Genomic DNA, 20,555 nt, shown 5'->3' on the forward strand with positions numbered 1-20,555 from the left:
CGCCCAGGGAGTGCCTGCCAGGTCCCCCTCCATCCCCCGCTGACACCCACTGTCACTAAGATGGGGCAGTGTGTGCCCGGCCAGACTCGCTGACTGTGGGCAGGGGACCTGAGCCACACCTCCGACCTCCCCAAGGCCTTTCACAGACAGAGCCCAGGGCGGCGTCTCCCCGGACAGGGCAGTCGGGCACAGCAGGCAAGGCTTAAGCCCGAGTGGCAGGAGGATCCCGTGCTGTGTGACTTCATGTGACGTCTGATCCGAGACCCCCGATGGACGTAGTTCTCTAGTGCCCGACAGCCTGCCCCTGGCAGGGTGCCAGCACCATACCACAAAGCCCATACACCTCACCGCCCCCCATCCCAAGTGACTGAAAAATAATCCTGTAAGGTGAGGGCCAGGCCTGGCCTCGCCAGCCCGGGGGACAGCGGGTTAGAAGGGAAGATGGGGGAAGGGAGACTGATGGGCTCCAGAGATGCAGAAAGAGGGCAGAAAGGACCACATGGGCTTTCCAGCTTGAATCTAAACGTAGGACTCTGGCTTCACGACATTCTAAGAATATTGTTGTGGGTGTTTTGCAGGCGAGGGAATAGGGGAGGTAAATGCTCCTTGTCTTCTAGACGATGAGCCCCACTGTGGGAAGGGGACAAATGCCCAGAAGCGTTACTCTTGTCTTGGTAAAAATCTTAAGTCATTAAAAAAACCAGAAAAGGGCTTCCCTGGTGGCGCAGTGGTTGAGAGTCCGCCTGCCGATGCAGGGGACACGGGTTCGTGCCCCAGTCCGGGAGGATCCCACATGCTGTGGAGCAGCTGGGCCCGTGAGCCATGGCCGCTGAGCCTGCGCGTCTGGAGCCCGTGCTCCGCAACGGGAGAGGCCACAACAGTGAGAGGCCCGCGTACCGCAAAAAGAAACAAACAAACCTGAAAAGAGTCTAAACGACACTGGAAGGAGACAAAAGTGTAAATGTTTAAGCTGAAATCAAGCCATTGCCAGTGCAATAAACATCATATGGGCAAATAAACAGCCACCTCCCAGGCGGCAGACAGGGAATGCGTGTGCTGACATGGCACGAGGGCCCAGCAGACCCCTGGGCACCTACCTGGGTGTGCAGGAGGGTACATGCAGAGCTTTAAGTGATCAGGACCAAGTTTTATCTGGGAAACCCATGAAACTTCATAGTCAACGTTCGTCAGCTACAGTATCAGTTAATGTAGGAATCTTACAAGTCAAATCCTGACCTCTGAAATGCAGGTCTCTGTAGAATAAAAAGAGCCTGTGATCACATCAATTAAACAAAACACAAAAACCTAACAAAAATAGACGTTTATTAACAAGTTATAAAATTCTAAATCCCCCTTTGAAACAGAAGTTTTAAAAATATAGGCTGTCTTTCCAAAGCAGAAGTCAAAACAATTCCATACTTTAAGGATTTAGTGTAACATCCTTTTTATTTCCTAAAATAACTTAACACAACACTGGCAGGGCTTATTCATTCAAAAAGTTCCACAAAGCTTTGTTTTAAAGCCTTAAGGCAAACTTTACACGTCTCTCTTCTTGCTCTTCTGCCTCATATATCTCTGGACACTTCGGCTTTAAAGTCCATGAATCCCTTACGCACTCAGAAGCGCCACCTCGATTTGTGGTATTTCTTTGAGGAACAATGAGCCCCTAAGAGGAAGGGTCATCGCTGACTGGGGCTCACGGCCCGAAGGTCCCCAAGCCCACTGTAACCCTGACTGCTTCGCACACGTGGTCCCTTGAGCTTATTATTTATCAGTCAGTTAAATGAAGCCAACTTTTCCTGTCAGGACACCTGGTCAACATTCAGAGCTTGTCATCTCGCAGGCCTTCCATGGAAACCCTTGACTCAACCTGACTCCTAGAGCCTGGAGCCGGAAGCGCCAGCCGCAGGGGGTTAAGTGTCAGGGATCGCGGCCGCGATGTCCTTGCAGAGCCTGACGACGGCCTCCTCGTCACCACCTTCTACGTCCTCCGAGGCGTCGAGGACCATCCGGACGTGGGTCAAGAGGGTGTCTGGCCGCTGGGCCCCCAGCCAGACGTCCTTAATGTACAGAGACACCAGGAACGCAGCAGTGGCTGAGGAAAGGGACAAGCCCATTAGAACGCAATCCGGTCAGTCGGAAAACAAGTCACCCGCCCACATGCACAAGGGCCCGGGGCTGTGCAAAGCCCCAGACAGCAGTGAGCGCGCACTGCCATAAATTAATTCCACCTTTGCTTGACTATAAGTCAACCTTTCTTGCTCATTTTAAAATTATCTTTTCATGCGATGAATGTGTGTGAAATGTAAAAAAAAGTTACTACAAGTCAAGCCTCTTCCGTGGTGCTGACCACCCAGGCCAAGAACCACAACCGAAGCTGGGGAGGAGCAGCCCGGAGTCACTTCCCATCATCCCCTCAGCGGCACAGGTGAGAAGGTTTACAGGCCCAGATTCAATTCCCCGACGGAGGCCACAGGAGAGGGCAGGGCACCCCGGCCACCAGGTGAGCTCACCTGCTGCGCTGTGGGCCCGCCCCCCTCCCTGCTCCCCCTCGTGTCCCTCATCCCCAGTGAAGGGCCCACCCTCCCGGATGAAGGAGCCACCTGCACATGGTCACAGCCTCCCTCCTGTCCTCCTACAGCCTCTGCTGTGCCCTCGTCTGTGCAGTCACACCTTTACTAAGAACCTGCTAAGCGCCAAGCACATAAATTGTGTGACTTGTGTGTGTGTGTGCGCATGTGTGTGCTCTTGTGCACGTGTGCTCAAATGTACACACACACACACACACACACACACACACACACCTGGCCATGACAGGAAACATAACTCTTCACGTGGGTAATAACGATAGAAACTTAGGGAAGCCACTGCTCTGCAACAGAGCGTCCCGGTGGGACGCAAGGCTGTGACGTGAGCACCTTTCTCCACTGTAAGCAAAACCATCACTAAAGGTCTCTCTCACCTGAAGGCAAAGGCAGAGATTTCCTCTCCCCCTACACTCAGGGCCCCGTGGCCCTCTCCGCGATCCTCAGAACCGTGGAGAGGGGCCCCCAAAGGCTTACGACAGGCTCTAAGGAACAGGAGATGCGCCCCACCCCAGGCCCACTCCCGCGTTTCTTCAGCCTCCGACCTGAGCACCAGGCTTACCTCGCGTGGCTGCATCCTCCGCGTTCAGAGAAGAGCGGTGGACGGCCTCGAGTATCGGCCGGTAGGGGCTCCCGGCGGGGCCGCGGGCCGCCCCCAGCTGCAGCATGACGGCGTTGAAGAGGCTGGCCGCGCTCTGCTCGGGCCCCGCCAGCCCCTCGGCGCCGCAGAACCTGCTATACAGCCTGAACATGCCGCTCGCCACGGCGCTGTCCTGAAGGAGGTCGGCCACCACCGCTGGCCGCGGCAAGATGCGGTTCCTGAGCCAGCCCAGGAGGCCCGCCGTCTCCACCCGGCCGAGCGGGCTCGCGGCCGCGGAGCGCAGCACCCAGCCGGCCACCAGGACGGTGACGGCGCCCACGGGGCCTAGGCCTTCGCTCTCAGGTTCGGGGTCAGGAAACACGGGCCCCCAGTGGGTCAGGATGGACCTCAGGAGGCCCCTGCACGCCTCCAAGGTGGACGCCGGCAGCTTGGGGTCCACCTCCTCCTCGGCCTCCCCAGGCCTCCGCTTCCGGCCCCGGAGGCCTTTGGCTCGGGCTGGCCCAACTGGCTTGTTCTTATCCTTGAGCATTTCTGTCACACACACACACGCACACGCACACACACCACACACATACACACACACCACACACATACACGCACACACACATACCACACACACATACACACACACCACACACGCACACACACACAACACATGCACACACACCACACACACACCACACACATACACGCACACCACACATACACACACACGCACACCACACACACGCACACACACATACACACACACCACACACACACACATACACACATGCACACACATACGTGCGTGCACACGGACGCACACACATACACGCACACACACACACATACATATGCGCGCACACACACACACAGAGGAAAGAGAAAAGGTGGTGAGACTGGTGTTCCGCCCACCCCCTAACACACACACAGATGCAGATGGTGGGGCGGCCCACGGGCTGTGCCCTCCCGGGATGCGTCCCCACGCTTGGAGCACAGCGAGTGCTCAGTGCTTCCCTGTGACCCGTCGTTACTGCTATCTTGGCAGCTGAGCGCTGGTTAGCGGCAGAGCTGGGACTCAAAGCCGGCCCCCTGCTCCCTCTCGGGCTATGAAGCCGGACAGGCCCTGTCTCTAAGCTGCAGACATGCCGCTCAGGGACGGTAAGACGCCGGCTGCTCCGCGGGGCAGCGAGCACAGCTTGGGGAGCGGGTCCGACACTCACTCAGCAGCTCCCTGACTTGGCATCTCTCCGCGGCTGCTCTCAGGTCCTCCTGGAGCCTGACGTCTCTCTCGACGAGGCTCCACTGGTGCAGGAGGACGAGGGCATCCCTGGTGGACAGCACAGTCTCGTTCACGGTGAAGCGGTTCATGTCCCTGAAGGCCTGCAGCACGGTGGCCCGGTACCTCAGCACGGAGTCGAGTGCCCCGAAGAAGCTGGTGAGCTGGGTGGAGGCCAAGGCGGGCCTGCGGGAGCCAACGCCACGGACTGAGCCAGGGCCACCTCCTTGTCCGGCAGCCCAGGACCTCGTCCTGCAGCTCAGCACACCGTCCACTCTCAGCCCGGGCGACCCTTCACAACGGACAAGAGCGTGGAGCCCAGCGCACAGCGCAGGAAACGGGGAGCCCCTCCAGGGGAGGCAGAATGGGGCCCGGAGTCTGAGCTCCACCCTGGAGGCACAGAAAGCGCTCTGGAAACCGGGAGAGCTGGGCAGAGCCTGCGGTGAGGGTGCCCGCTGCCACGCTAAACAGCTCCAGGACCGCCAGTTCCTCTCCAACTCAGGAACTCTCAGCCTCGAGGGAAAAGGCTCGGCAAAGCCCGGGGACGGCACACCCACGGCCAAACCTGACGGTGGGCACTGCGGGGACGCACGTCCCTCCGAGTTCTAAGGAATTTAAAATTCAAACCCATCTGCCTTCCACAATTTTAACATTCACAATCAGTATTCTGAATAACAATCGGTTCTCAGAGACCAGCGTGTCTCGGGACAACCCCAAAATAAGAAACGGGCGCTCTGGCATGAATCCAGCAATTGAATTCCGAACAACAGAAAACCAAATGCCCGCCGGTTCTTTATCAAGAAAGTTTCGTTCTGAGATGACAGTCCACTGGCTGTCGATCCTCTGGCTTCAGTCAGCACACCCCTGCTCCCAAGTCAGAAATCTGAGGGCACACAGTGTATTTTCTCTAACACGGTAGAATCCGAGAAGAACTGAGCTCTCCTGAGGAAACCAAGAGTGTAATTCCAAGGGGAAAATACTGAAATTTTCAAGGAATTCATGGATAAGGGAGCCCACAGGCTAATGAAAGCGGAGGCGAGTTTGGGAGCAGCTTAACTTTCCTAGGCTTAGATCATGGAAAATATGTTCTTTCTATAAAACATTTTGAGTGCTTGGATCCAAAAGTCCACTAGATGGTTTGCTGCTAAAAATGATCTGGAATGACAGGATTTTCGAGTGTGCTAAGTTCTCAGGGCCTTGAAAGGAACCTCCTGAAGTTGACATGGAAAGAAGAGCAGCTGAAGTAGGTTTCCTGACGTCACCGAAGGGATGGCAGCCCTCGCCCAGAGCCTACCTGTGGAGCCGTGACCTCCAAGCGGTCATGGCCAGTGGGGAGGGGCTTACCTCAGGTGCTTCGTGAGCACAAGGAGAACGTAGAGGAACTCGTCGACCAAGTGCAGGGCGAGCAGCTTCGGGGGCTCCTGGGACCCAGGCTTGCAAGGAGGCTGCTCCCCTGCCTCCAAGCCTCTGTCCCCCAGGGTGGTAACCCACAGCGTGTGCAGCAGGGAGATGAGGTTGGAGAGCAGCTGAGTCTCCAGGAACCTGAAATCAAATGTGGGAAAGTCCACTGTCTGTCACATTCTCTCCTCCCAGTGACATCTCCTGGAGGGAGTGGGCGGCAACCATGGAAGACACTGCAACGGTGGTGACCATCCCAAGTGGCAGACTCCTCCCCTCTCCCCCAGCCATCTATCCTCGTACCTCCCGCTGCAGCCCCCAAAGAGGGGGACACAGCATCTAAGTGAACACAGGATGTCCGCTATAGAAACGCAGCTCCACCCCAGGGCGAGGCCCCAACCCTCCTTTCTAGACAGCCAACCACCTCAGTCCCCACTGAGGGACATTCTGGAGCTGCTGCGGCACCGTAAGAAGAGGCTTCCCGCCCACGAGAACAACTCAACCCTGAAGCATAAAGGTAACAGCCAGGAACAGGTAATCAGCCAATGCTGCCTTTAGATATAAGACATCACTTTCTTTCAGAGAAAAATCTTTTAATTCTTTTTAAAAAATGCACAAAAGGGAAAAAAAATGCATGAAAGAGCCTGGATATCCCCAGGCTTATCATCATAGGTAGCTGTTTGAAAGAAAGATCCCTGCCACCAAGGGCTGTCTGCTGAGACAAGGTCTTCATCTTTTCACACAGCCTCAAAGTTAGGAGAGTGTTAGGAATCAAAACAGATCACACTATGGACTGAAGCGTGTCCCCCGCCCCATTCAGATGCTGAAGCCCTAACCCCAGTGGGACTATATTTGGAGGTGGGGCCTTTGGGAAGCCATTAGGTTTAGAAGTCATGAGGATGGAGCCCCCATGATGGGATTAATGTCCTGTAAGAAGAGAAAGGGACCAGAGCTCTCTTATTCTCTCTCCCTGGTCATGTGAGGACATAGTCAGCAGTGTGTTTGCCAGGAAACGAGCTCCCACCAAACCCAACCATGCTGGCCCCCTGATCTCAGACTTCCAGCCTCCAGAAGGCGAGAAAATGAAACTGTGTCGTTTGAGCCACCCGGTGACAGCAGCCCCAGTAACAAGACAAACACCCACTCCAGCCCTCAATGCTGCTCCGGCACCGGCTCTTCGCCGAGCACCTTGACCCTGGGCGGGAGTGGAGTGCGAACGCACATCACCGCATGAGCGTTCCTGAAACAGGAGCTCCCTGTTTCTGCCTCAGGAAGGGCAGAGATCTTGAAACCTCAGATGGGGGACCCCACTCCAGGGGAGGAGCCTGGACCTGGCACAAGAGACGGAAAGGTGGTGTAGAGGATGCTGTTTCGGGAACACAGATTCTCTGGGACACTTCCAGCGGACACGAGAGATGGCAGGAGGTGCCACGGTCTCCGTGTCACCTCCTTCTGCTTGACGCACAGCACACACACACACACACACACACACACAGACACAGACACACACACATACAGACACACACAGACACAGACACACACAGACACAGTTACACAGACAGACACAGATACACACACACACACACACACACACACACACACACACAAACACACACGGTGCTTACTTGCTCTCCAGGATGTGTAGGATCCACGTTAAGAGGCTGTAATCCCGCAGGATCTCATAGGCAGATTTGGCATCCCGGGCAGCATTCTGCAGAATTTCCAAAACCCAATTCTGCAAACCCAGAACAGAAAGTTACTCTTCAGTGGGAAAACCTGACTTACTTGATCCAGGGAACACTTTAAAAAACAGAATGCTATGTTCCAGTTACAGGCGGGGGCTGCACGTACCATCTGCTAAGTCCGTAAGGGTGGTGGCCGCGTGGGACCACCCTTCCCCACAGTGACGGCCAGAGCACACAGACGGCCACAGCGAGCTCGGGCCCGGGGCCGCCCACCCGCTAGTCCACCACAAGCAGAGATGCAGCACGGAAGCCACTCGGCCCGCATCTGGGGCAGCCTGAGGGGGGAGGAGGGCGGACCCGTTTCTAGCCCAGCCATGAACTGCGGGCGGCCCATTCATTGCCTTGATTTTGCCACCTGGAGGGGACGGAACGGTGGGACTCCCGCTGGAGCTGTTAACCGGGTGCCTTAGAGTCCTCACATGCTGTAAGAAATAGAAATCTACCGCACTCGAATTCGGGTTATTCAAACTCACTCCTGTTTACCCACATTTTACACGATACCACAAGCAGAAGCTGACCCGGCTAGAAATCAATCAAAACACTGACGAATTCTCCCAGTTACGTCTCACACGACATGAGCTCTGGCTCCAGGGGCAGAGCTAACGTGCAGACTCCCTCGTCAGCTGTGAGGCAGGCAGGCTCGACTCCCGACTCATTTTCCCAGCCGGGTTTTGAGAACCTGCAGCTTCTGTGCATCGTGAGACATCCTGGTGGCTCGGGCGTGTCTCCAAGCACCTCAGTCATTTATGGGGTGACGAGTTTCTAGAGCTTTCAGCCATTCCAGAGCCACCTGGGTACCCATCACCCCCCTCCCTCTCCACAGGCCCTGCCCCCAGGCCAGGGCACTGGAAGCTAACGTAGAATCGGGAGGCCAGGCTGGGTGAGACTCCACGGGGACGTGGCTGGCAGATGGCACCCCGTGCAAGGGCCCAGGCCTCAGCCCCCCAGGAGCGCTGGCCGCCTACCTGGGCCACGTCGTCGCAGAGCGGGCTGCTGAAGAAGGACAGGATGACGTGGAGGACGCCCCGCCTGGCGCAGAGCTCGTAGCAGTACTTGTCCCGCATCCCCTGGCGCAGAAGCCCAAACATCCACTCCCGCTCCGTCTTCTGCTGTAACCCAAGCAACCAAGAAACTATTGTTAAATAAGTGAAGGCCTTTTCCCCTGAAAACTCTTCCAACGCCAGTACTTTCAACTGGGGGCAAAGGCTGCAGCACAGCCGCCCCCACCCTCCGTTTCTGGGTATGTTATTAAAAACCCTCCATCTCCTCTCTGCTTCCATTTCTCCAGGTCAGGAATAAGGGACCAAGTCAAGTTTACACAGTGAACTGTGCTTACCCACAGGGGGTGTTCTGTAAAAGCACTTTAGTATTCAACCCAGGGCTTCGCCAAGAAAATACAACGAGGAGGCCATGACTCGAGGCCTCTGGAGCAGTCTGTGAGGTCTGAGAAGACACCCAAGAATCAAGGTGTGGAATGGGAGGCGTTTCCACACACAGGCCCGCCTGGCCCCGAGCTCCACCCCAGCCTGTGCTCTGCAGCTGACAGTCTCCTCGGGGAAACATCAGCGCAGTGGCTGAGCACCCCATTTAGGAGTCTTTCCAGGACCCCGAGACCGCAGGGCCTTACCTCGAAGTCCGAGCTGTAGAAGAACTGGTAGAAGCCTGGGACTTTGTTCATGTTCAGGTACTCGTGGGACAGCAGGAACCTGTTGACCTTCAAATACATGTGCTCCTCTGTGAACACGAGCAGACAGTCACTCACCATAGTGCCAACAGGACACCCCGTGGCCGGCTGGAGCAGGGGAGCAGGGCCCTGGGGGGCGGTCAGACATAAATCCCTGCCCCCTCGGGGCTTTCCAATCCTTATCCAGGTTATTAGTTCTCAAGAATTAAAACGCAGTTAAGACACCTTAGTTCTACACAGCACACGGGCTTCTCTTGCGGCCCAGGAACCACGTGAGGATGTCCAGTCCTTCGGAGACGTCACCCCTCCCCAGGCATCAGCCCACTGCCTAAACTCTAATCAGCTGGTGGGGAGAGTGGGGCCTGGCCACACTTCAGACAGCACAGGGCTAACACCCAGCCCATCGGCCTCCCACTGAGGAAACCGCCACAGCAAAGGGGGCTCACACGCGCCCTGGGTGTGGCCCTTGAATGCAACGGGGCCGACACCTCCTCCCCCGGTCCCAACCCTGGACCACTGTTGCTGCCCTGTGCTCCAACACCGACAGGAGGTCTGATGTGGGACAGCTTGCCTGGGGGGCACAGACTGGATGGGAGGCCAAGGCCATCCACCGTGACCTCTGCTGGGGTATTTTCACAGAAGTTTGTTCCTTTGGAGTCTAAATGGCTAATTACCTTCTTTCCTCCCGTAATTTCTAAGGTAAAGAAAAAAACATGTAATAAAAATGATACGGGGGGACTTCCCTGGTGGCACAGTGGTTAAGAATCCGCCTGCCAACACAGGGGACACAGGCTCAAACCCTGGTCCGGGAAGATCCCACATGCCGCAGAGCAACTAAGCCCGTGTGCCACAACTACTGAGCCTGCGCTCTGGAGCCCGCGAGCCACAACTACTGAAGCCTGAGTGCCTAGAGCCCGTCCTCTGAAACAGGAGAAGCCACCACAATGAGAAGCCCGCGCACCGCAATGAAGAGCAGCCCCCGCTCGCCACAACTAGAGAAAGCCCGCGCGCAGCAACAAAGACCCAATGCAGCCAAAAATAAAGATACTGAGGACGTGAAAATCAAATCTGAATTCTAACAGCAACTTGACTACAGGTTGATTGTGGGGCCTTGAACAAGCTATTTAACCTTGGGGGCCCCAGCTGGGAAGCTGTCTCCTCATCTAAAAACAACCATGTTACCTCCAAAGAACCCTGTGGTCCCTAACGTTATCAACATTCTACGACTTTTCACTAATTACAAAAAAAAAAAAAAAAGGTCCTATGATAGACTGACTTGTGCTCACAGTACCTCGGCGCTGCCCTGCTGTGAGGAACAAAGTGGAGTGTTTCGTGTTCCATGCCCTGGGTGACACCTGCACGGGACCCACAGGCCGCTTGTCCTCTGGCTGGTGAGCTACACTGACGCTGACCCCCGAGCTCAGAGCGGCAGCTGCCAACACGGACGGGCCTCCGTGTCAGGTCCCTCTAAGCGCTCGCGTACGGATCCGTGAGGCCCCCGAGCAGCCCTTTGGTGGGAGCTGTGATTTGCTTTACCACAGCTTTACACCCCTACAGGCAAACAGGAACACATCATCTCCCCCATCATACACACTCTTCTGCGCCGTGCACGTGTGACCCTGATCCGTCTCCCTCACCTGTGTGGGGGACTGGTTACGCCTGCAGGATGAACGCCTCCAAGTGGCCTTGCTCAGCCTCAAACTTTCCACCTCACCCCAACCTGATTCTGTCAGTGGTACCTGGTTTCAAAATTTGCAAGGCTGCTTTGGCGATGAAGAGAGTCAAGGTGAAGGTGAGTCTCATGTTCTTAGTTCGGATCCCGTTCCGGACTACGTCCAACAGGTACAGTACCTTCAAACCAGGAAAAAGGGGCGGAAAAAAAAAGAGAATTTGCAGAACGTCTGTGATCAGCCTTATCTTGTACAGCCTAAACCACGGCTTTGCAGAGTGGCCTGCTCCTCGCACCCCAGGGACCACCCAAGGTGACGCCTGTCCCCACCACCTCAGGGCGCAGCTTCTGAGGCTCTGTGTGTCCTGGGTGACAGCTGCCGTCACCCCTGAGTTCAACAGAAATTAGAACTGCTCTGCCCACCGCGACACAAGAAGACCACTTGTAAGGGGAGACCTGTCTCCATCTCCCAGGGCTGAGGACCCGAGACAGCCTCAGGCATCACCCCCCCTCCCCCAGCAGGGGACAGACTTTGTCCTGTATCAGTCTCCCGGCAACACCTCTGATCTCCTTAGGAAATCCTTCCACCAGGCCGGGCGGAGAGCCATCCCCGCAGCCCCGCTCACCTGGGGCTGCTCCCGGAAGCGTGCCCCCTCCAGCTGTGAGTAGTAGGCTGCCAGCACGGAGTAGGCCGCGGCTCGCATCAGGGGGTCGTAGCTGCTGAGGGCTGTGACAGTTAGGCCCAGAGCATTTGAATCCACAAATTTCCGACAATCCACCACAAATTCTGAGGGAAATAAAATACAGCATTAACTACACACACACATACACACACACACGCTATGATTCTGTGACACTCGTGCAACACAGAGAATTCCATTTGCTCTCGCGTCTTACCACCGTCAGCTATGGGTGCGTGCTAGGTACAAGAAATGCAAGTCTGCCTCCTGCACTCCTTAACGTCTGCTGAAGCCGGTAAAAGACTCTCTCCCCTTCCGTGGCAATAACCACATGCCTTCAGTTTCTAAGATGCTTGTAATCCCAAGAATCCCAGGAATCTTTCATTACTTCTCACAAATACCCAGTGAACCAGAGATCAGAGGTGACATTCGGACCCGCCACTGAGATCCCAGCATGCGGAGGCCTGGGGGACACAACCGGAGGGTCAGCAGAGAAAGCCGGCTCTCGGGTCTACTGTGTTCAGCCCTCGGCCTCTGAGTTCCCACCTACAAACACAGCCAAGGAAAATACGTAAGGTGGCAATGCTGGGAGATACAGCCAATGCGAACTGGTCTGAGCTGGACTATCGATGTTACGAAGGATTAACTTATATCCACTCTGCAACCCTAGCTCTTTCTTCAAACAAATGACAGAAATCTCACAGAAGAGTGGCTCACCAAGCCTGAACAAAAGCTACAGCCCAGAGCTGGCTGGCTGACATTCTCTCATCACCTGTGAGGCCCTGAAAAACGCACGTTACTCCAGGAGAGGATGTGACGGGAGAGAAGGTCGGATACATGAGGGGACCCACTTGATCACACCTGCAATTCAGGACACTTCAAATCCTCCTTAACAAAAACCCAGGCCTTTTTACAATATAAACATTGTCAAGAAAAACCTCAGAACAGGGACAGGTCACCTGGGGAGGGTGAGATGAACTGGGAGATTAGGTTTGACATAAGTACACTGTAAATCAACTATACTTCAATAAAGCAAACTGTAAATCAACTATACTTCAATAAAACAAACAAAAGACCAAACAAACAAAAAAGAAAAATGCATCAGATGGGCTGATCAGCAGATTAGACATTGAAGAAAAAAAGAACAGTGAACCTGAAGACAGCAACAGAATCTAACCAAACTGAAACACAGAGAGAAAGAAGAATTTTAAAAGCATGAGCATCACTGAGCTGTGGGACAATTTCAAGCAGGCTAATGCATGTATAACTGGAGTCCCTAAAAATGAAGAAATAATGGCCAAAACTTTTCCAAATTTGACAAAACCACAGACCTACAGGCCCAAGAAGCTCAATGAACACCCCAAACACAAAAAACATAAAGAAAATTACACCCAGCCTTATCATAATCGAATTGCTTGAAACTGGTGATTAAAAAAATCTTAAAAGTGGTCACAAAACATAGAGCGGAACAAAGATAAGAACACTGTTTCTTGTTAGAAACAATGCAATCCAGAATCAAGGTGACAACGTCTTTAAAGTACAATGAGAAAAAAACCTGTCAACTGAGAATTTCCTACCCCATGAAAATCTTTCAAAAGTTAAGACTGAAAAGCTGAAAGAACTGATCACCAACAGCCTTGAACTATAAGAATTCTTAAAAGTATTTTGATGAGAAGGAAAATGATAGAAGATGGAAATCTGAATCTACACAAAGGAATGAAGAGAACAAGGAATGGTAACTATGGGGTAAACAAAATATTTAAATCCCTTGAAAAGGTAATTGACAGTCTGAAGCAAAAACAACCACATATTGTAGGCTTTTTAACATTTATCAACAGATGGAAAAAGTATGATAATTATAGCGCAAAGCCAGGAAGGGAGAGATATATATTATTGTAAGGTGCTTCTACTATCCATGAAGTGGTATAATCTCACTTGAAAGTAAACCACAATAAATTGAAGATGTATACCATAAACCCTAAAGCAACCAACACACACATGCACACAAAAACACATGTACACACACACCCACATACATATGCTGACAAGCACACACACACAAATTATAGCTAAAAGCCAAAAAAGCAGATAAAGTGGGATCAGATTGATAATCACATTAAATGTAAATGGTATATACATTCCAATTAAAAGGCAGAGACGGTCAGATTGGATATAAAAACAAAACCCAAGTATACGCTGTCTACAGGAAACCACTTTTAACCTCAAGATGCAGATTTTAAGTAAAAGGATAGAGTGGTGATTATTTTGAAATGTACAGAAATAGGTAATCACTATGTTACGCACCAGGAACTAACAGTGTTGTAGGTCAACTATACTTGAAAACAACAAACAAACAAACCCACAGGAAAAGAGATCAGATTTGTGGTCACCAGAGCCAGGAGGTAGGAGGAGGGAAAATGGATGAAGGCGGTCAAAAGGCACAAACTTCCAGTTATAAGATAAATAAGTACGAGGGATGCAATGTACAACATGGTAAATATAATCAACACTGCCATATGTTATATATGAAAGTTGTTAAGAGAGGAAATGCTGAGTTCTCATCACAAGGAAAAAAATTTTTTATATTTCTTTAATTTTATATGTATATGAGATGACGGATGTTCACTAAACTTACTGTCGTAATCGCTGCATGATGTATGTTAAGTCAAGTCACTATGTTGTACACCTTAAACTTATACAGTGCTGTATGCCAATTATATCTCAATAAAACTGGAAGGAAAGAAAAAGTAAAAGGATGGAAAAAGAATAATCAGAAGACTCTTGGGCTCTAACAGCTTATGGACTAAATTTTCTCATTTCTAACAAGTGACTACTTTTGATGGGAAGGGGAAAAAATGCCAAATGCTTTACAAAGCGTCAAACTGAGGGATAAAATTATATTGTTTTGGAAAAGATGAAATATGTTTAAGATACCTCCATACCTACATAACAAACACACATAAATGGAATAAATCTGGAAAAGAGAACACTCTAAACATTTAATATTACACTCACTAAAAATAGCTAGTACTCAGCAGGGATATTTTTAGTAATCACTGATACTCTCTAAGACAAAAGGATTTTCCACATGTCCGTGAGGAAAAGTCAATTTCATGTTCTGTGGTCATCTCTGTTATTCTCCGGAAGTCTTGGCTTTGTAACATGTATGGAAAAGAGCTTCCCTTGAGTGTTGAAAACATAATAGGCTATCAAAAAATAGTTATAAATACCATTCTCTTTGTTTTAAGAACTTCATAAATAGAGATTCGGCCTTGTGATAACAGATTTTCAAACCAAAATGGCTTAACCAGGACAATTATCAAGGATTAAAAGAAAAAGCACCCCACGTTTTACGGGCTTTGGTGGCAGTGCAGCTGTGCTGTCGGAGCATAAAGAGCTGTTCATCACGCCTCCTCCCACACCACCTCCTAGAGGCGGCCTGGCCAGGAAGGCTCGTCACAGGGAGCGGTCCATGGAGCCTGTGCCCAGTGGTCTGGTGAGAACCGCACGTGGGGCCTCCCTGTTCTGTGAATTAGAAGCCAAAGAGTTCAGCCCGGTTCTCTTGAGGACAAGAATTTGCTGTGGAAAAATCATTTGTCACTGCCATTGCTAACAGCCTTGGCTGGCCCTGCTTTCCAGCCAAGGACTCACAGAAAAGAAGCAGTGAGGTTAAGAAAACAGGTTCCGTCTTCAGCAAAGGCAGTGAGACGAGTTTCTCTGAAGCCTGGCCACCACGCACACAAACTAATCAGATTTGTGGTCACCAGAGGCGGGAGGCAGGAGGAGGTGACCCAATTGAGGACTGCAGAATGTTGAGCAACACTTGGACCCGGGTGCCACTGCAGGAAGTAAAAACATGCTGTGGAGAACCTGTGCTACACACAGCATGGATGAATCCCACAAATATAACGTAGATAAACGAAGCTCATACAAAAGAATAGAAAGTGTTTAATGCCATTTACGTAAAGTTCAAATACAGGACACTGGTCCCTACTGGGGAGGAAGGGGCCTGGCCAGGAAGGGGCCCGAGGAGGAGCTGCCGATTCTGTTCTGTTCCTATCTGGCCAGTGGTTTCACCAAAACTTGAGCCACACGTATATGATTTGCACTGGTGTCTATATATCACACTTCAATAAAAGTTTACTTAAAACACTGTTCATGTTTAGTGATCCACCAGGGCAACAGTAAATGGAATAGTAACTTTTTAAAAAGTAATAAAACGAAAAAACAGATTCGTGACAATTCAACCACAGTAAACCTTTGGCCATTATACTGTTCACAGATTTCTGTTCTGTTCAACTTATCATTTTACTGCTAGGAATTTTTCTCTCCTGTTGAACTGGTATTACTTCCTTTTATCAGATGATGAAATTTGTTTAAAATATTATGCTTCCATTTTTTTTGTTGTTCTGGATTATAAGTAGCCCAGAGCAAAATTTAATGAACCTAGTTTTTCTTGGTTTGCTTATTTGTTTTGCATAACTATTTCCCTATCCACTTATATGCTTTTTAAAATTTTCTACTTCAACATGAATGATTTTGGTATAAGCAGTATTTTAAGCTACTGCAAGTCCTTTCTGGGTAGACATGCTCTGCAAATTTTTCTACCTATATTATACCAATAAAATGTAAAAGAGGCTGTATTTGGAGATTTCCCTAACTTGAAAGAGCATCTACTAGTTACCTCTCTTCACAAAAGGCCTTCCAGATCCTGTCCTTCCCCCTTACCCCCACTATCCAAGATTCTGGGAAAAACACTGCCCTGATTTTTACTATTTCTCTACTGTTTTCCAAGCCTTTGCCTTCTGTCTCCTAAAAGCTCTCCTGAAAGAGCAACAGACTAAATGATTTGTTATAATTCACTCAAGTTGCATCGTATTTTTAGACTGTGGAAAATCTATTTTCATGTTTGATGAGAAACAGACTTAGCCAGCACTGCCAAGACCTGGGGGGAATCAAAGAGCGCAGTAGATGTGCCTCCCTTGGTCGCTGCTAAAAGCCACCAGGGCAGTTAAGATATCTGCTGGCCATCATCACCATCTGACATGTGCATGAAAGGAAATGCCCCTGCTCTCTTGCAAAGAAACTCTAGCTCAGCCACAGAACCCAGTGTTCATGGAGAGGCTAGTCTCTGAGAACACAGCCCTCTCATCTTTCTGTTAGGAACTAAGGGCAGTGGTAGAGGATCAGCAAGTCCATAAGGAAGAGCATTTGAGTATAAAAAGACCATCAAGTTTAAAAGGGGAGAAAACAGGGCAATCAGTGAGGCATGGTTTCCTGGTGCACCTAATCTACACGGCCATTACAACCAGGAGGGAGGAGTGAGGGAGCCCCTCAGGCTTCATGCTGGCTGGTCCCCACTGGGCATCGGAGGGACCCTAATACAGAGGAAGGACGAGGCTCCTGCTTGGTGCCAGTGGAGGCCACGTGAAGAGCAGTAATGGCCACTCCTGCCCTCCCAGCCAGGAAGTGTCAATGCAGGGGCACCGGGACTCCCCAGCCCGGCAGTAACCAGGAGGAAGGGCGAGGAGGACAGATGGAGGACCGACAAGTGGGGACGGGATCGGAACACCCACAGGCGAGAAAACAAAGCTGGACCTAAACTTCACACCTTATACAAAAATTAACTCAAAATAGGCCACAGACTTAAATGTAAAACCTACAACTATAAAACTTTCAGAAATAAACATGGGAGAAATTCTTTAGGATGGAGCGGTGGGCAAAGAGTTCTTAAGACTTGACACCAAAGCATGACCCATAAAAGGAAGAACTGATAAACTGGACTTCATCAAAATTGAAAACTGCTGCTCTTTGAAAAACTCTGTTAAGAAGGTGAAAAGATAAGCTACACAGTGAGAGAAAATATTTGCAAATCACATATCAAACAAAGGACTAATAGGTACAATATATAAAGAACCCTCAAAGCTCAACAGTAAAAACAAACAAACAAACAAAACCCATTAGAATAAAAGGGCAAAAGACGTGAACTGATGCTTTACCAAAGAGGATTACAGATGGTGCGTAAGCCACAAGATGTTCATCTTCATTAGCCATTAAGAAAACGCAAATTCAGGGCTTCCCCGGTCGCGCAGTGGTTGAGAGTCCGCCTGCCAATGCAGGGGACACGGGTTCGTGCCCTGGTCCGGGAGGATCCCACATGCCGCGGAGTGGCTGGGCCCGCGAGCCATGGCCGCTGAGCCTGCGAGTCCGGAGCCTGTGCTCCGCAACGGGAGAGGCCACAGCAGTGAGAGGCCCGCGTACCGCAAAAAAAATACACACCAATCACCGACAAAATGCCCCAAACCAACAGACCTGACCGGCCGGGAATCAGACGCTGGTCTTTACCAGCACGTACTGATACACATTTCTGTTCTTTCTGTCTCTCCGAAGCATTCACCCACAAAGATTCCCACCCTCAGGGTAGTAGACACAAAATACAATTTCAAAAATATACTTAAACCAAGAAAAAGCCAACCTTAGCAGGCTCTCACTCATTGTCAAAGACAAAGTCTCTCATTTCTGCTGGTATGTGACCACTATTCAGTGAAAATTCAGAAAATGCTCTTGTCACTAAAATTAGGAAAACATCAAAGACAAAGGGACACTCCCAGATTTTAAAATTATAGTTAAAAAAAATCACTGTGGATTCAAAACATTAACTGTTACTTTGCTGAAAATCACTGGAATGGAAAGGCGAGAAGGCAGCTGAAGATCCTTCAAGAATTATTTTCAAGATTAAGGTCCTAATTTGGTAATTACGGTAATAATCATGCCCCTCAACCCACCCGGAAGGCTGCAATTACCTGGCCTGGTCAATTCACTGAAGAGATGAAGGAGGAAACAGGGGTCATAAAGGTCACTGAGATCCATCGTGCTCCTGTCTTTAAATATCGGTTCCTGTGTGTCCTGAAATAGCCCGAGACAAACAGAAACGTGTGGTGCAACTGCAGAAGCGTAACACCATGTGAGTGTTTACCCACTATTACCTAGAGTTCAAATTATTATGAATATCCAAGCCCATTAAAAAATGGTTCTATTAAAAAAAAAAAACAACAGTGCTTGTACATGAAATTATACCTTTGATATTTGCTTTGATGGAAAGAAGTTATAAGAGAAACAAGTATGGTCCGTGCTGATAAGTTTTGAAGCTGGGTGGTAGGTACATGGGTCCTGTCTCTGTACCTTTGCATATGGTTGGAATTTTACTTATAAAAAGTTGACAAATCACAAGAAAAGCAGTGCTTGTATTTTATAGCAGCTAAAACCTGACGGCTCCCCCCTGGGCCCCCCGCACCTCGGGGGGCAGCAGTCTCCGGTTCTGGGGGAAGTGGAGGACAGTCTTCATCATGCGGTCCGGATCCAGCAGGCGGAGGATATCCCCGACGCTCGGCTGCTGCCACAGGGACTTGCCCAGGCTCTGGCACGTCTTCTGATGCTCCACGGCCGCTGGGCCCCAGGTTAGCAGCCTAGAGCCGGATGGGAGAGCAGACTGGTCACAGGGCCCCATCGGGAACAGGGGTGACGATGGTGATGACGGCACTGCAGGCAGCCTTGTCGAGCAGCTAGCACACCAGGCACTGAGTACATGTCCTGTGTTGTATCATTTAATCCCCAGCATAACTTAGGGGGAAGGTGGGAGCGATGGAGAGGTTGACAATGATGAGGGTGGTGTGACAGTGTCGGGGATGATGGAGGCCAACACTTACAGAGAGTTTATGATGTGCCAGGCACTACTGTAAGCCTTTCATGTGTATTCATTTCACTTAATCTGCACGGCTATCCCATAAGGTACGTACTAGTGTCATCCTTATTTTGCAAATGCGGGAAGAGAGACACAGAGAGGATCTGGAACGCTGCTCAGCTGGTCCCCTGCCCAGCTGGTAAGTGGAAGAATAGGAATTCACATTTGGGGAGTCTGGCTCCAGTGTGTGCTGGGCACAGCGGCAGAACCCTGGCAGCTCAATGATGCTCTACTGATAAAACCTTTCCTCGTTGCCACGGGGCCGTGAGCGGACCAGGTCCACTGCACAGCCTTGGCGCCGTCCCCAGCTCTACCTTTCGCACCACCAGTCCCCATGGTAGCCGCCCAGAGAGGTCACCTTGCCTTCCTCCTGGAAAGCGACTGAACCCGTCCGCGCCCAGGGCCCTCGTGTGACTTGCATTAACCGGAGAGGGGGTTCTGAGGCTGCGGGGGTTGGGGGGGTTCTGAGGCTGCGGGGGTTGGGGGGGTTCTGAGGCTGGGGGGTTGGGTAGGACGGCTCGCTCTTCACTGTGAGCGAGACTGCTTCTGTTTTCTCTCCTCTCCCTCGTGTACACAGGGGCTGTTTATTCCAGAAAGAATACAACTGACGCAGCACCACCTCCAAGGCAGTAAGTGGGTGAGGCCACGAGGGGAAGGGAGAGACAATGTTTATTCATGACCTGGACTCTTTTAAGAGGCAGAAAATGATTCTCTTTACTGTTTTTTGGGGGGGGGGGGGCGGGGGGCTTCTAGGCTAATACATCTTTAATCTTTAAAAAAAAAAAAAGAATTCTACAAGGGAAATATATTTTTCCCTTCCCTGCAGAGTTCTCCTGAACTATTTTTCTTGGCCCAGTAAGCTTACTTCCTGTCTCAGCACACAAAGCTCTTCTTATGTACTGGGCAGATGCTGGGGTGCTGGTCCCAAATTAAGGAGAAAAGAAACTAGGGCAGCAAAGAGAATCTCAGATGCTGTCTATGAATAGCTTAACCCCGGCCCTTGCAGAGCTCAGGCAGGGCCCAAAGGGAGAGGCATCAGCCCAGCCCCTCAGGGCCCAAAGCCGTGCTGGCCAAGGCGCAAGCAGCCCCTGGGAACCCAGGAGAGACAGACAGACAGACACAGAGACAGACAGACAGGAAAGAGACAAATCCAGGGACAGACACCGCGCGCGTGTGCACACACACGCACGC

General features: G+C 51.0%; 1 protein-coding gene across 5 annotated transcripts in view; it reads right to left on the reverse strand.

Annotated features, from left to right (window-relative positions):
* Positions 1-1,306: 1,306 nt before the first annotated feature.
* Positions 1,307-20,555, reverse strand: part of URB1 (URB1 ribosome biogenesis homolog) — a 65,118-nt gene continuing 45,869 nt past the window's right edge. For 2 of the 5 annotated variants that reach the window (XM_067739339.1, XM_067739342.1), the window contains 11 exons: positions 18,918-19,089; positions 18,427-18,529; positions 11,570-11,730; positions 11,014-11,125; positions 9,218-9,324; positions 8,556-8,699; positions 7,471-7,580; positions 5,792-5,989; positions 4,392-4,633; positions 3,148-3,717; positions 1,307-2,095 (listed from right to left, as the gene is read on the reverse strand). In XM_067739339.1, coding sequence (XP_067595440.1) covers positions 1,914-2,095; positions 3,148-3,717; positions 4,392-4,633; positions 5,792-5,989; positions 7,471-7,580; positions 8,556-8,699; positions 9,218-9,324; positions 11,014-11,125; positions 11,570-11,730; positions 18,427-18,529; positions 18,918-19,089 — 2,101 coding nt within the window. In that variant the 3' untranslated portion in view covers positions 1,307-1,913. Of the gene's footprint in view, positions 2,096-3,147; positions 3,718-4,391; positions 4,740-5,791; positions 5,990-7,470; positions 7,581-8,555; positions 8,700-8,750; positions 9,034-9,217; positions 9,325-11,013; positions 11,126-11,569; positions 11,731-18,426; positions 18,530-18,917; positions 19,090-20,555 lie in introns of those variants that run through there. The other 3 variants (XM_067739341.1, XM_067739343.1, XM_067739344.1) reach the window with 3 other exon arrangements.

Source organism: Pseudorca crassidens, chromosome 5, assembly GCF_039906515.1.
Source record: "Pseudorca crassidens isolate mPseCra1 chromosome 5, mPseCra1.hap1, whole genome shotgun sequence".
Lineage (NCBI taxonomy): Eukaryota > Metazoa > Chordata > Mammalia > Artiodactyla > Delphinidae > Pseudorca > Pseudorca crassidens.